Source organism: Sphaeramia orbicularis, chromosome 19, assembly GCF_902148855.1.
Source record: "Sphaeramia orbicularis chromosome 19, fSphaOr1.1, whole genome shotgun sequence".
NCBI classification, from domain to species: domain Eukaryota; kingdom Metazoa; phylum Chordata; class Actinopteri; order Kurtiformes; family Apogonidae; genus Sphaeramia; species Sphaeramia orbicularis.
Window position 1 is genome coordinate 13,255,624 of NC_043975.1, and position 15,850 is coordinate 13,271,473.

Consider the following 15,850-nt stretch of genomic DNA (forward strand, 5'->3'; position numbering starts at 1 on the left):
AACTGTGTATGTTGTGGTCGTTAGGGATATTTTCTTGTAATTAAGCAAAATATATGATTTAATTATTATCTCTTACCAAACAAATTATGAATCAGATAATCAGATGTGATAATGTCCACACTCTAGTGGAATACACAAGGGTAAACACAGCTTATTTGGAGTAATTATTAGAAATATAGTGGTTTTAATTGAAATCTAGTGGCTATTTTGCACAACCGTGTTCATCAAAAGCTGCTGTGTTTACTTCTGTGTCAGTGCTGAGCATGTTTGTTGTTCTATGATTGTGTGAGAGTGGGTCATGTGACCTGTGCATGGACTCCAGGTGTGTCACCCACCTGTCCCCCGGGGCCGTCCTGTGCTGTAATTGGTTCATTACGGTTCGCCTCCAGCACCGGTTTAGACCAGAGATGTCCAACTCAGTTTAGTTCAGGAGCCACATTCGACCCGGTTTGATGTCAACTGGGCCGGACCAGGAAAATAATAGCATAGCATAACAGCCTTGAATAATGACAACGGCAAATGTTTCTCTTTGTTTTAGTGCAAAAAAATAAGATTAAGTTACGAAAATATGTACATTTACAAAAAAAGATGTAAATAACCTGAAAAAAGTTAAATTTCTTATGAAAAATCATTGCAATTTGAACAATGTTATCCCAAAAATTATTATTTATACATCTGCAGTACAGATCAGATCTACAAAGGCACAAACATTTAGTAACAGGCAGAATATTGTTAAAATTGCACTTAGTTTTCTTTAAATATTTCAGGTTTTTCATATTTTGTCAGGTTATTCACATTTTATTGTTACAGGACAGTTTGTAAATGTAAATATTTTCATAATTTAATGTTATTTTTTGCACTAAAAACAGGAGAAAAATTTCAACTTATCATTATTTACAGACATAATGAAATACAATTTTTTTTCACATCAGACCAAGAGGAAAATATGGAGTTATTTTTTGTAGGTTATGATGTTATTATTTTACTGTAGATCATATTGGTCCGTATGTGGAACCTGAACGAAAATTAGTTTGACATGAATTTTTGCACTTTGCAAATTCATTTCACAGGCCGGATTGGAACCTTTGGGGGGCCGCATTTGGCCCCTGGGCCGCATGTTTGAGACCCCTGACGTAAAGGTCGGATAAATGCGACCTGGCTGTTCAGACTGAAGTCGCCTTGCAAAATATCGGATAGGTATCGGATTTAGGACCACATATGAAAGTGACCTGGTTCGGATTTGAAAAAAATCTGTTTTGTGCTGTTCAAACTGTCTTTAACAGATCAGATACAGGTCACATATGGGTAAAAAAATCAGATTTGGGCCACATTTGCCTGCAGTCTGAACGTAGCCTAAATGCGCCTTTAAAAGGGATTTAACCTTTTCATGCATAGTGGTCACTACAGTAGACAGTTACTCTACAGCTTTACTCTTGTATATTCATGGGTTTTGTTGTTTCATTTCCATATCAACCAACACAGTGGACACTTATGCATCATCTTATAAACTGCAATTCATACCATTATTGTAACTTTGCTGTTCTTGAGTGGAAATCAATTGTTAATATTTATTTTTTGCATATTATCTCCATGAAGTGAGTAATAACTAGTATTAGAATATGTTAAAATGTGAGAAAACATCAGATTAGCTGCATTAAACATGGTTTAATTTCACTGTTTTCATATCACTTTATGATATTGGGTTTTAAATACATGTTTCTTTGCTTCAAGAATGAAATTCATGGTGTAGCTGAGTGGACATTTTTGTAATTCCATGAAAAACAGGTTGATTTAAAAAAAAAAATTCAATCACTTTTTTTTTTTTCATGCCTAAAGAGGAATAAAAACACTCAGGAAAAAAAAATCTTGATTAAGGTTCTCATAATTCATGCATGAAAGGGTTAAAGTGCTCAATTGACAAAGTCGTTATTTCTAGGTTATTATGCTGTTATTTATATGTATGTATCTTTATTTAGGTGGGACAGTGCACATTAATGAACACATTTATACATTCCATTTCAGTATAAACATGTAAATATGCTGGAGTTAGCGTCAGCACTAATTTTCATCCACAGTCCCCACTTAATAAATAAATAACAATGATCCGTGCAACACAAAACAATACAGTGGAATAAGTGCAGTACAGAGAATTTACTAAATTCATTCCAGAGGTCGGATCGGAACCTTTGTCGGACCGGTTTTGGCTCACGGACCACATGTTTGACACCTGTGGTTTAGACGGACGTGCAGCTCTTGTTTGTAACCTGGTCATGTGATCGCAGTTAGAGCAGGTGAAGGAATACAAGTACTTGAACGCCACAGTGAAACCACTCCGACACCCCCCCCCCCTTTCGCCACCACCCTATCCCCCCTCCCCCCTCCCATTCAAGTGATTGTTTGTGTTAGTGCTTTAAACGCAGCAGCAGGTGCCTTTTCCTCCATTTCGCCAATTCAATTTGTTTCCTGCCGAGAAAATCTCAAGGCTTTTGCTTTTAGTTTATGGGTTGTGAAGACCTCGGCCTGAACCGTGCTCAGAGCGGAGGGAGCTCCGAGGATCTGATGTGATTGTGAAATTACTGAGATTGTAATGGTAAACACTTCCCCCTGTCGCCTGCCTGTTTGTGTCTCGCTGCTGCTTCAACTTTGGCGTTTGTTGAAGTTAGACGGTTGGCTGCGACAGAAAATCCCCTTCAACAAACAGGAAAAATATTGTGTAAATTTGCAAACCCTAACACAAAGATCTGCCAGTGTGGTAAGGGAAAAAGACTGTAATCTAAAAATCAAACTATTATGAAACACATCTAGCACCATTTAACTGAGTTCTTAGACTTGTTTTTTGGGGTTTTTCTTTTTTAAATATATTTCTTTTAACCCAGGGGTGTCCAACTCATTTTAGCTCAGTGGCCACATTCAGCCCAATATGATTTCAAATGGGCTGGACCAGTTATTTATGTATGTATGTATTTATTTATTATTTACATACAAAGGAACACAATAAAACAAAACAAAGCAAAATAAGACAAAAACAAAATAACATTTAAATGAAAAGAATCTGTCTTCAAGTATGTGCAAGTCTGAATTTTGTATGGTCGAAAAGGAGTTGGAAGAAGTATAAACTTATAAAAAATAATAAGTAATAATAAATAAGTAAAATAATAACAGTAAAAAAAAAATTAACTACATGATGAAAATGTTTACATCTACAAACTATCCTTTAACCCATAAAAACCTAGTGCTACTTTTGTGTCAGTTCCCAAATGAATTTTTCTCTCTAATTAACCTTTCGTAAGTGATTTATCTCCATTTACCATAATATTATCCTCTATATTTTGCATTTTTTCAGGGAAAATCAGGAAATTTCTTATATTTAACCCTATAACGGCAAACGTATCATATTTGATACATGAGTTTTGAAGCCCTCTACATGATCAGTGTGATAATTTTTTTTTTCTTGAAAAACCTGATGTATACAATTAGATACATACAATACAGAGATAATCCACCAGGGGGAGGAATTCATTCTCCAGAGGCCTTTCCAGTGACACTACAAGACTGTCATTAATGTGGACGGAGGCAGGACTTTGATAATTTTGAATATAAATTACCACTTTATTAGACATGTTTGTGTTATATTTTGTTTTTGTTTGTTCAAAAATAATAATATTTGAGCATTGAGACCTGATGTATCAAATATGATACAAAATTGAAACTCATACATGGAAATTTATATTTGAAACAAAAAAGGGGAGTTGTTCAGAAGGACCAATAAAGGTTCCAGTTTCAAACAACTGGAATTTTCTGTCAATAATTTAATGGTTCAGGCTTTACAGGGTTAATTTACCGCTTATGTGCTTTAATGATCATGATGAGATGACATTTAAGGGTTATTATAGCAAAACAGAGAAAATATAAGAAAAAAAGGTACTTTTTCAGTCAAATTTATCATTAACTGAACATAAACTAAGTGTGTCCATCCACTGTCATTGATCCAACTCCATGGGTTTTACTGGTGAATCAATGTTGTAGAAGATGACGGTGTTTCCATGGTAAGTACGGAGCCTCTGAACGTCCAAATGGGTCATATCTGATGACCATGAAAAGATGATTAACTGCATTTTACACTGATTATTTCAACATATTGACAGGATTAGTGGTTTTAAAGTTGTTAAACATTTTAGATCAGTAGGTGGTTTTGGTCACCGGTGGATATTTGGGTCTTCATGGGTTAAAATTGTGAATAACATGAAGAACCTGAAATTTCTTCAGAAAAATAAGTGCAATTTTTTACAGTTTTATGCCTCGGATTTTTATTTCTATTTTGTATATTGTATTATTAACAGGGAGAATGTTGTTAAAATTGCTCTTAGTTCTCTGAAGACACTTCATGTTGTTCATGGTTTTTCAGGTTAGTCACTTTTTTTTTTTAAATATAATGTTTCCAGAAAATATGAAAATAGCTAAAGTGATTCCGATTTATAAAAATGGTGATAAGCACATGGTGTCAAATTATAGACCGGTGTCACTGTTACCACAGTTTTCTAAAATTCTTGAGAAACTGTTTGTAAAGAGGTTAGATGACTACATAGACAAATATAGGATATTAAATGATCATCAGTATGGATTTAGGAAAAACCGATCAACATCTTTAGCAGTAATGGAATTTGCAGAAAATATAGCAACAGCGGTGGATCAGAAACAACATACTGTTGGTGTTTTTATTGATTTAAGGAAAGCATTTGACACAATTGATCACTCAATATTACTCCGGAAATGTGAAATGTATGGTATAAGAGGTGTGACGCAAAACTGGTTAAAAAGTTATTTACAAAATAGGTCTCAGTATGTATCAATTGGAAATACAAATTCACAACTTAGAAACGTAACATGTGGGGTCCCACAAGGTTCAGTTCTGGGACCCAAGTTATTTATACTTTATCTAAATGATATCTTTATGGCATCTAGTAAGTTAAAATTTACAATATTTGCAGATGATACTAATTTGCTTTATTCGGGAGTAAATATGAAACAAATATTAGAAATTGTGGAAAAGGAATTGAGCAAGTTAAAAAAATGGTTTGATGTAAATAAGTTATCACTTAATGAAGATAAAACAAAATTTATGGTTTTTGGTGGTGCTAGGGGAAGTGATGATATAAAACTGAAAATTAATGAAATTGAAATTGAAAGGGTGTATGAAACAAAATTTTTGGGAGTGATTATTGACCATAAACTCTGTTGGAAACCACAAATAGAATATATCAAACGCAAAATGTCCAAAGCTGTTGCGATTCTTTATAAAACTCGAGACTTGTTAAGCAAAAAATGTTTGCATATGTTGTATTGTTCACTTGTAATGCCATATATGTCATATTGTGTGGAAATATGGGGCAATGTGTATAAGACTAATTTAGACCCAATAATTAAACTCCAAAAAAAGCTATTAGAGTCATAAACAAAGCTGGTTATCTCCAATCAAGTAATCCACTTTTTGTAGAATCTGGTTTGCTAAAATTTCTTGACATTGTATATTTAAAAACAATGGAATTTATGTTTCACGTTAAAAGTAAAAACCTTCCTTTTTGTATTCAGAAAATCTTTAAGTTAAGAAAAGGACATTATAATTTAAGAGGGATGTTTGTGTTTGAAAAGTGTAAAGTAAGAACAAACGTTAAATATCACAGTGTTTCAGTTATTGGTGTCAAGCTATGGAACGAATTGAAGGATGAAGTGAAATTGTGTAGCTCACTGTTGAGTTTCAAAAAGAATTTAATTGGTCAAATTATGAAGGGCTATGAGAGTAATATGTTTACAAAATAACTTATTACACTGAATGTAGTATAATTTAAGTTTAAGTATTTATCTGTTGCAACTTAAGGTGTGGACATGGACTAAGGGTGTAAATAGGAGAAGCAGAAATAAGCCTCCGGCTTCAGCTTCTTCCTTTTTCAGTTACAAAATGTGTTAATTTTATGCTTGTTTGTTTCTTTTTTAATATGTAGGTGTTTTGTTTTGTTGTCTTTTTTATATGTGTGTGTTTTGTATCTTGTATTTAACTGAAATAAATAAACATTCATTCATTCATTCATTCATGTTAAACTCAGACAAAACAGAACCAAACTGGGTGTCTGATCCTAAAAGTAACACACAATAAATCACAAAACCAGGACAGTGCTCAAAGTTTTTTAATTGCCATGCTGTAACTTTGGAAACTTTCTAAATGCAGATCAGCCCACATGACTTTTTCTTATAGGTTTTACTTTTTGTATTATTGGAAGGTGTTCAATTTTATCAACAATTTTGTAAGTGATTTATCACATTTATTATTTCATTCTGTGCATTTTTCAGTGAAAATCAAGTATTTTCCTATATTCAAAATACCGATTGTGTAATGTTGATAAAAGTCCAAAGTAAATACAAAGGTTATTTAATCAGAACACAAGGTTTTTTCATTGTTTTCACTCTGTAATGTTTGGTTTCATTGTGCACTAGATATTTTGGATGAGGATTTTGTCAAATTCATGTGCCGGAAGGGGAAACTTTTCAACGCTGATTACATTTTTGATGCAGAATATCATTATTGTATTATTTAAGGCCCTGTAATCAATATTTCCAGTATTTTAAGAGGATGGCTTTTTAATGGCTGCACTAACTTTTGAAACTTTCTAAATGCTAAATGTGACAAAATCAATATTTTCTTAGCTGAAGTGGATTGCTAATGCAGAACGAAAGGTTGCTAAATGTAAAAATAATTGTTTTGATAGAAAAACACAATTATCGCAATTAATGTCAAATGAGGGTTAACCTTTAAACACCTATAAGTATTTTTATGGTGAGTTCCAAATGGATTTTGTTCCGTATTTAACCTTTCCTAAGTGATTTATCTGCATTCATTATAATTTTTCAGTGAAAATGAGGTGTTTTCCTACATTTAATTCACTGATTGTTTAGATGTTCTTAAAAGCTCAGAGTAGATACAAAGGTTTTTAGATGAAAATAGGGAAAACGGAAGAAAAAGTGACTGTTTCGGCAAAATATGTCATTAACAGAATATAAAACAAGTGTCTACAACCACTGTCATTTGTCAAACTCGATGGGTTTTATTGGTGAATCAATGTTGTAGAAGATGTCGGTGTTTCTATCTTCAGTACAAAGCCTCTGAACGTCCAAATGGGTCATATCTGATGATGATTAAAGCTGAAAAACTGCATTTTAGCTGAATTATTTACCTGTATTGATAGGATTCGTGGTTGAGACATTATTAAACACTTTATCTCTGTAGATGCTTTAAGTCAGGGGTTCCCAAAGTGGGGTACACATACCCACAGGGGTACTTGGAAGAAGCCCAGGAGGTACTTGAACATTTTTTTTTTGTAAAAATACATTAAATAAGTCATCATGTACTACAAGAATACAAAATAAATAATGAGAATTAATGCTGAAATATAAAATACCATAAATACATTCATATAATAGTTTTATCGTCAATCATCTTGTTTAAGCTTTGGTCACATTTTAAGAACATTTCTATTATATATTATTCAAAATTAGGTTTTTTAAGTAGCTAAATAATTATTTTTTGTTAATGAAAGTTTTATTTATTAATTAATGAACAATTCATTTATTTTTAGTGTCAATGAAACAGGGCTATAGAAGCCAATAATGTAATAACAGCCAATAATGTAATAGCAGCGGATAATGTAATAACTGCCAATAACGTAATAAATTTGCCAATTTTAAAATGTAGGAAGCCAGTAACGTAATATCTGGCCAACAGCGTAATAAAAATCCTGAACCAATCACGGAATAACTTTTGGTCAATAGTGTTATAAGTTATTGGCTGGTCATTACATTATTGTCCTGGTAAAAAAAATTCTTCGCAAATGTTACAACTGAGCCAATAATGTAATAAGTTATAACGTTAGTGGCCAAAAGTTATTACATTATCGGTTCAGGACTTTTTTTTACATTGTTGGCCAGATATTACGTTATTGGCCTATTACATTTTAAAAATGGCAAATTTATTACATTATCGGTCGTTATTACATTATTGGCTTCTACACACCATAAATACATTCATAAAATAGTTTTATCGTCAATCATCTTGTTTAAGCTTTGGTAACCTTTTAAGAATGTTTCTATTTTATATTATTCAAAATTAGTTTTTTTTTTTAAGTAGCTAAGTAATTATTTTTTTGGTGATGAAAGTTTTATTTATTAATTAATGGGCAATTTATTTATTTTTAGTGTCAATGAAACAGGGCACTTTTCAGTTTATACTTTACACACAAAATTTACTGTAAAAATGTCATTTAAAAATAAATAAATAAATAAATGAATATATTACAGTTAAATATAGGTTGTTTGTTTACAAAGTTTTGAAAATATAAACGGACACTTTTGGCAGAGGAACAAATTTCGCCAATTTTTTTTCAATCAAAACTGCCAAAGCAAGAGTTGGGGGGTAAAAGTATATTTTAGAAAAACGTTTGACAACCACTGCTTTAACCCTTTCATGCATAGTGTTCACTGCAGTGGACAGCTATTCTACAGCTGTTCTCTTATATATTCATGGGTTTTGTTGTTTTAGTTCCATATCAGCCAACACAGTGGACGCTTATGCACCATCCCATACACTGACATTCATACCATTACTGTAACTTTATGTTCTCAATAAACCTGATCTGCACTAACATGTTTGGGTATAAATCAATTGCTTAATGTTATGAGAGTGTAATTAACAGTTTTCTTAAACAAAAAGTTTTTTTGTTTTATATTATCTCCATGAAGTGAGTAAGAACTATTAGAGTATGATAAAATGTGAGAAAACATCAGATTAGCTGCATCAAAAATGTTTTTGTTTCATAGTTTTCACACAGTAAATCACTTTCTGATACTGCGTTTTAAATACATGTTTCTTTGCTCCAAAAATTAAACACATGGTGTCCAGATGAGTGGACGTTTTTGTAACTCCATGAAAAATAGGTTCATTTAAAAAACAAAATGCAGTCTCATTGTTTTTTTCATGCCTAAAGAGGAATAAAAAACACTCAGGAAATAAATCTTGTCTAAGGTTCTCATAATTCATGCACCAAAGGGTTAAACATACTGATTAAATTTATGTCAAAAAGCAAAGTGATGAACCTTAAAACTGGTGTTTGTATTTTGGTAGAAAACCCCACCGCAGCTCTACTGTCTGCATTACAATTAAAGTCCTGAAATTAGAACTACTTGTTGTAAGTTCTTCCACTAGAATTACCATTTAGCAAAACATCCCTCACAAGTTTAGGTCCTAATTAGACAGGCTGCACTCGTAGATCTTCTTCTTAATGGGGGATTCCTATAAATAAAGGCCAGATATGCGTGCAGTGTTTTGGTGTCACGTCAGGACTATACTTACAGAAGATAATGATACGGTGCGGCGCAGTGTTCAGCTGTACTACCCCGGGGCTCGTCTTGAACTTCGGAGTGTGACAGCAGGATTGCAGCCAGCGCGAAGCCGTGGAGGCGTTGTGGGTCCAGACGTCCTGAAGGACCTGAGCGGCTTCTCTTTGAGCAGATAATGAGGACGGTAAATCAAAGCACGGAGGTGATTTACACTCCCTCCTGTGGCAGTGTGGATGTTTCTCTTAATGTTTCCTCTCAGTGGGCATAGCGTCACTGGAGGCCACGTTTCCCTCTCCCCTCGCCGTCTACGCGTTCATATGGAACCGATAAGTTTAGGTCAAAGTGGATCTTTGATGGTGCCATTCTGCGCTCTAGTTCCGCTCGGTGAAATATGGTGGAAATGTCAAAGGAAAATGACTAAACTGGTGATTTATGGTGAATATTTGGATATGTTATTACATTATTTATGAAATTTATGTTTAGAGAATAATTTTATAAAAATATCTAAAATCCTTTGTCTTGAGTGAGAGTGAAGTTAGCATTTTTTGTTAGTTTTACCAATAAATTAATTAAAAAATGCGTTTCTAGTATGCAGTTTTTATGCAAAGCACACATATTGTATAGGCTGTGTCAAAAAACAAAACAAAAAAACAAAACAAGGAGAAATAGTAACTTTTCCATCGGACATCTGCGTGAAACTTTACCAATATTTACTAAATGTCGAAAAAACAGAAGTGTGTAATGTTGGTTTTTACATTAAATCACAAATGTGATGATTTGTTTATTTATTATCACGAGATGACATGAGAAGTCATTCCATAAATATGGCAACAAATGTAAATATCGTGTTGATTTACAGATATATTCATTATTATTATATAAAACCCCTCTATCCCGTACTAGATTAAAAAATAATTTGGTTTCCTGATGTGTCCATGTTTCTTTTAAAACTCTTCATTTTTGCTTGTTGTAACGTCCGTCAACATCCTTTTTTTTTTATTCCCGTGACTCCAGTTGCAGAAAAAGGTCTTTCCGTTGCAGTTTTGCGTGATATATCAATTGCGCTACGCCCAGAAAAACACCTCTTGCCAGCACAAAAACTTTTTATTAAAACACAAGAGTTTTGGCAAAATTGATGTTTTCCATTAGGCAAATTTTTATGCACAAGTTATCTTTGTGAAATTTGAGGGTCAATGGAAAAGCAACTAGTGACAATTTATTGTGCTTTTCATGGGCAAAAGGAAAATCCAGAAGACAATAAAAACCAAGTGGGAGACAGAAATATAAACAAAAGTACACAGGATAAAATTCTAAAAATAAGAATAATAGAATTAAAAGAATGTACTGTACTCCAGAGGCAAATGAAATGACCAATTTCAACAGCAATGGGTCAAATTTTAGCTTCTTTTTGCTAATATTAGATCAGATTAACATTTTTTTTTTATTTAGATAAAATAATGAGTTTAGTTTGTTTACAGCTGTAGAAACCTTCCAGAAGTTTGCTGAGAATAAATCTGAAAAATATCTAAAATGCTTCATCTTGACTCTAAAATTAGCGCTTTTTCTTAGTTTTACCAATAAGTTACCAAATAGCTCTAAAATGCAGTTTTTAGCCAAAGTAAAAAATATTGTAGGGAAAATGTAAGACAAAATACATGTAAATTGTACGTTAAAAAAATAAAAAGGAAAAATGGCAGTTTATTGTGCTTTTCAAGTGGGCAACAGAAATGTAAAAGTCCAAAAAACAACAGTAATAGTATTAAAATACTGTACTGTACTCCAGAGGCAAATGAAATGACCACATTTCAACACTTTTTTAGCATCTTTGTGTTTATATTGGATCAGATTTTACTTGGTACATGTTTTCAGAGCATTATTTTATTTTGAGAATAAATCTATAAAAATGTGTAAAATGCTTTGTATGAGTCAGTTTTCTTGAGTTAGTTTTACCACTAAATTAATTAAAAATAAAAAATAAAAAAAAATTCTAGTATGCAGTTTTTAGCCAAAGTGAAATATTGTAGGATATGTTAAAAAAAAAAAAGAAAAAAAGAAAAGGAAAAAGGACAGTTTATTGTGCTTTTCAACTGGGAGACAGAAATAAAAAAGTCCAAAAAAACAGCAGTAATAGTATTAAAATAATGTACTGTACTCCAGAGGCAAATGAAATGACCACATTTCAACACTTTTTTTTATCGTCGTTGTCTTGATATTGGATCAGATTTTACACAGTACATGTTTTCAGAGCTTTATTTTATTTAGAGAATAAATCTTTAAAAATGTGTAAAATGCTTTGTATGAGTCGGTTTTCTTGAGTTAGTTTTACCAATAAATTCATAAAAAATGTATTTCTAGTATGCAGTTTTTAGCCAAAGTACAATATTGTAGGATATGCTAAAAAAAAAAAAAAAAAAAAAAAAAAAGATAAATTAAAAAAAAAAGAAGAAAAAAAAAAAGAAAAATGGCAGTTTATTGTTCTTTTCAAGTGGGAGGCAGAAATATAACAGTCCAAAAAACAACAGTAATAGTATTAAAATAATGTACTGTACTCCAGAGGCCAATGACATGACCACATTTCAACACTTTTTTATCATCTTCGTGTTTATATTGGATCAGACTTTACACGGTACATGTTTTCAGAGCTTTATTTTATTTAGAGAATTAATCTTTAAAAATATCTAAAATGCTTCATCTTGAGTCGCTCTGAAGTTAGAAGTTTTTGTTAGTTTTACTAGTAAATTATTAAAAAATGAATTTCTAGTATGCAGTTTTTAGCCAAAGTAAAATATTGTAGGATATGTTTAAAAAAAAAATTTTTTTTCAAAAATTCAAAAAAAGGAAAAATGGCAGTTTATTGTGCTTTTCAAGTGGGAGACAGAAATATAAAAGTCCAAAAAACAACAATAATAGCATTAAAAGAATGTATTGTACTCCAGAGGCCAATGACATGACCACATTTCAACACTTTTTTATCGTCTTGGTGTTTATATTGGATCAGATTTTACACGGTACATGTTTTCAGAGCTTTATTTTTCCGCTGGGTTGCTCCGAGGGAATGAAGTGTGCTCCATAATGAGCGTCTGACACCGTCCTGACTGACCGTGGCGGGTTGTGGTTTTGTTTTGTGCTTGGGTTCAGGTGGTGAGCCGCGTAGCAGCGCAGCAGGGCTTCGACTTGGACCTGGGCTACCGGCTCCTGGCTGTGTGCGCTGCCAACAGGGACAAGTTCACTCCAAAATCAGCAGGTAAGACCAGAGTTTTCTCAACCGCCGTCATGGACCATCTGGCCATGCTGGCCCGTCCACGCTCAAAGTTTCTGTCAGCTTTTTGGGGGTTTGGCAGCTTTTCACAACGCCCACCCCGTCACCGCCAGACTACAGAAGGGGCTAATGAAGAGCACCTATCTGACACTTCTAAGAACATCAGTGTGTTTAATCAGACATTAAAAGAGGAGGCGGATGCTCTGACACTGTTCTATGAGGTGAAGAAATGAGCGTTTCCTCACGGTATCTACATAAACGTTAACTTTTCCACATTACGGCCTGATTTGTATGTACAACAAAACACCCTGATTTAAGTGTTATCAACAAAATATGACAAGTTTAGTTTATTAAACACTTATTTTGTAGTTATAGAACTGTTTTCATTCAAGATTAATTTACTGATCAGTGTCTTCATTCATTTATTGATTTAGATTTTTAAAAATATCTAAAAAAAAATTCAGAAAAACGCAGCCACAAACTAGTTATAAAACTAGTGGAACACTTTAATATTGCATTTTTTGTTTGTTTTTTTGTCCAAAACATTATTTAGAATATATGAAAAGAATTAGGCAAGTCATGTGATCATTTTCCACAAATCAACTTATTGATTTATTGTTTTGGCTGTATCTGTAAAGTGGTGTAGTTTAATTAATAACACCAATTCACAAACTTTTTATAGGTTTTATGTGTAAAAAAAAAAAAATGCTTTTAGGAGAAATTAATTTACTGATCAGTGTTTTGGTTCATTTATGGATTATTTAGTTCATAAAAAAGTCTGAAAATTGAGAAAAATGCAGCCACAAACTAGTTATAAAACTAGTGTAACACTTTAATATTGCATTTTTTTTTTTTGGTCCAAAACATTATTTAGAATATATGAAAAGAATTAGGCAAGTCATGTGACAACTAGTGTGACACTTTAATATTGGATATTTTTTTTACCCAAAACAATATTTAGGATATATTTTAAAAAACTTAAGCGAGCCGTGTGATAGTTTTCCATCAGTCAACTAATTGATTTATTGTTTTGGCTGGATCTGTAAATTGGTGTAGTTTAATCAATAATATCAGTTCAAAAATTTTTATAGGTTTTATGTAAAAAAAAAAAAAAAAAAAAGTTTTCAGTAGAAATTAATTTACTGATCAGTGTCTTCATTCATTTATTGAATTTTTTAGTTGATAAAAAAGTCTGAAAATTGAGAAAAATGCAGCCACAAACTAGTTATAAAACTAGTGTAACACTTTAATATTGCTTTTTTTTTTTTTTTTTTGTCCAAAACATTATTTAGAATATATGAAAAGAATTAGGCAAGTCATGTGATCGTTTTCCACAAATAAACTTATTGATTTATTGTTTTGGCTGTATCTGTAAAGTGGTGTAGTTTAATTAATAACATCACATCACAAACTTTTTATAGGTTTTATGTTTTAAAAAAAATGCTTTCAGGAGAAATTAATTTACTGATCTGTGTTTTGATTCATTTATTGATTATGTAGTTAATAAAGAAAGTCTAAAAATTGAGACAACTTTTGTAAGAAATGCTTAACTAATGATGTCAATGTTGTTGATATGGAAAAATGATACATAAAGTTGTAAAAAAATAAATAAATAAAGAGAAAAATGCAGCCACAGCTAGTTGGAAAACTAATGTGACACCTTTATATTGTATATTTTTTGTCCAAAATATTATTTAGAATATGTTAAAAAGCAACAGAAGCAAGCCATGTAATAGTTTTACATCAATCAACTTACTGATTTATCATTTCGGCTGCATCTGTAAATTGGTGGTTTAATTTATAACATCAGCTCAAAAAGTTTTTATAGGTTTTATGTTTTAAAAAAAACATGTTTTCAGTAGAAATTAATTTACTGATCAGTGTCTTCATTCATTTATTGATTGTTTAGTTCATAAAAAAAGGCTAAAAATTGAGATAAATGAAACCACAGTTAGTCTTAAATCTAGTGTGACACCTTTAGTTTTTGTCCAAAAAAAAGTATAAACATTATTTAGAATATATTAAAAGTATTAAGCAAGCCATGTGATATCTGTAATAGTGGTGTTTAATTAATAACATCACATCAAAAACTTTTTATAGGTTTTGTGTTAAAAAAAAAAAAAAAAAAAAAAAAAAAAACAGCCAAAAAACAAACAACTTTAATTTATAAAGTAAATGAAGCTATACTGGAGGAAAAAGCTGAATGTTTTCCAAAATATTTCTAAAATGTAATAACGTCAAAGCACAATTATTAGACAAAGGTATTTTTACACACTGAAATGCGGTGTTTTGTTGAAAACAGTCGGCTGGAATACAAAATTATAATGTCAAATGTTCAAATCTAATGTATATTACAATAAATATCAGTGCAATCTATGTCTTTAGGGTTAATTTTGTTGGTATTGTCACGTCTCAGGCAGTAGATGCTCTCACACTGTTTTACGAGGTGAAAAATGGAACGCTTTCTCACACTTTCTACATAAATTTCCACTTTTCCACATTACATCCTGATTTGTTTCCTCACCTTGACTTTTTGAAGTGCAGACAACAAAACACCCATTCCTCACGAGTAACAAAAACTACTGTCAGAGCGATGATGATGTTTCCATAGTGCAACATCGTCGGCGTACAGTGATGGATTATTGGGACAGACGCAGGCTGCTAACGGTTGTTATCAAAAGCACGTTGAAGTTCGATGGCAATGAAGATGTATAGTGTGTCAGCAGCACCGGCAGATAACAGGAATATTTTGTGCTCTTTCACAGTTTTTGATTTGTGGTTTCCACCTGTCTCTGGTTAGGAGGGGATCAGGGTTGTGCTCAAACTGCTTCTCTGTGTTTGGACTCTTCAGTGCATTTTCTTAAACTGACTTGAATGTCGGAGCCACATGTTGTTTGAGTTTTCGCTCTGTCTGCTTTTCCCGATTTATGGTTTTATGTAGTTACACAATCAAATCATGCAGTGTCAGTGTTATTTATCCCCTAATGCCTACGTTTATTTACAGTTATATATATCTATGTATAGATGTGTTTGTGTGTATGTATTGTTTCTGTTAAGCAGATGCTAAATTAAGGGGAGATTGTTCATTTGAATGTAGCACATACAATCACTACGATGCAAATTAGTGACATTAGGCATAATTTAATAAAGGGGAGGCATGGGGTATTGTTTTTGGTTCAGTTTGTTTGTTTGTTTGTTTGTTAACAC

The 15,850-nt window shown here is 32.3% G+C and overlaps 1 protein-coding gene across 2 annotated transcripts in view; it reads left to right on the plus strand.

Moving 5' to 3' along the window:
* Nucleotides 1–15,850, plus strand: part of LOC115439501 (zinc finger MIZ domain-containing protein 1-like) — a 380,932-nt gene that overhangs the window by 277,866 nt on the left and 87,216 nt on the right. For both annotated transcript variants that reach the window (XM_030163314.1, XM_030163315.1), the window contains one exon: nucleotides 12,523–12,628. In XM_030163314.1, coding sequence (XP_030019174.1) covers nucleotides 12,523–12,628 — 106 coding nt within the window. The remainder of the gene's footprint in view (nucleotides 1–12,522; nucleotides 12,629–15,850) is intronic.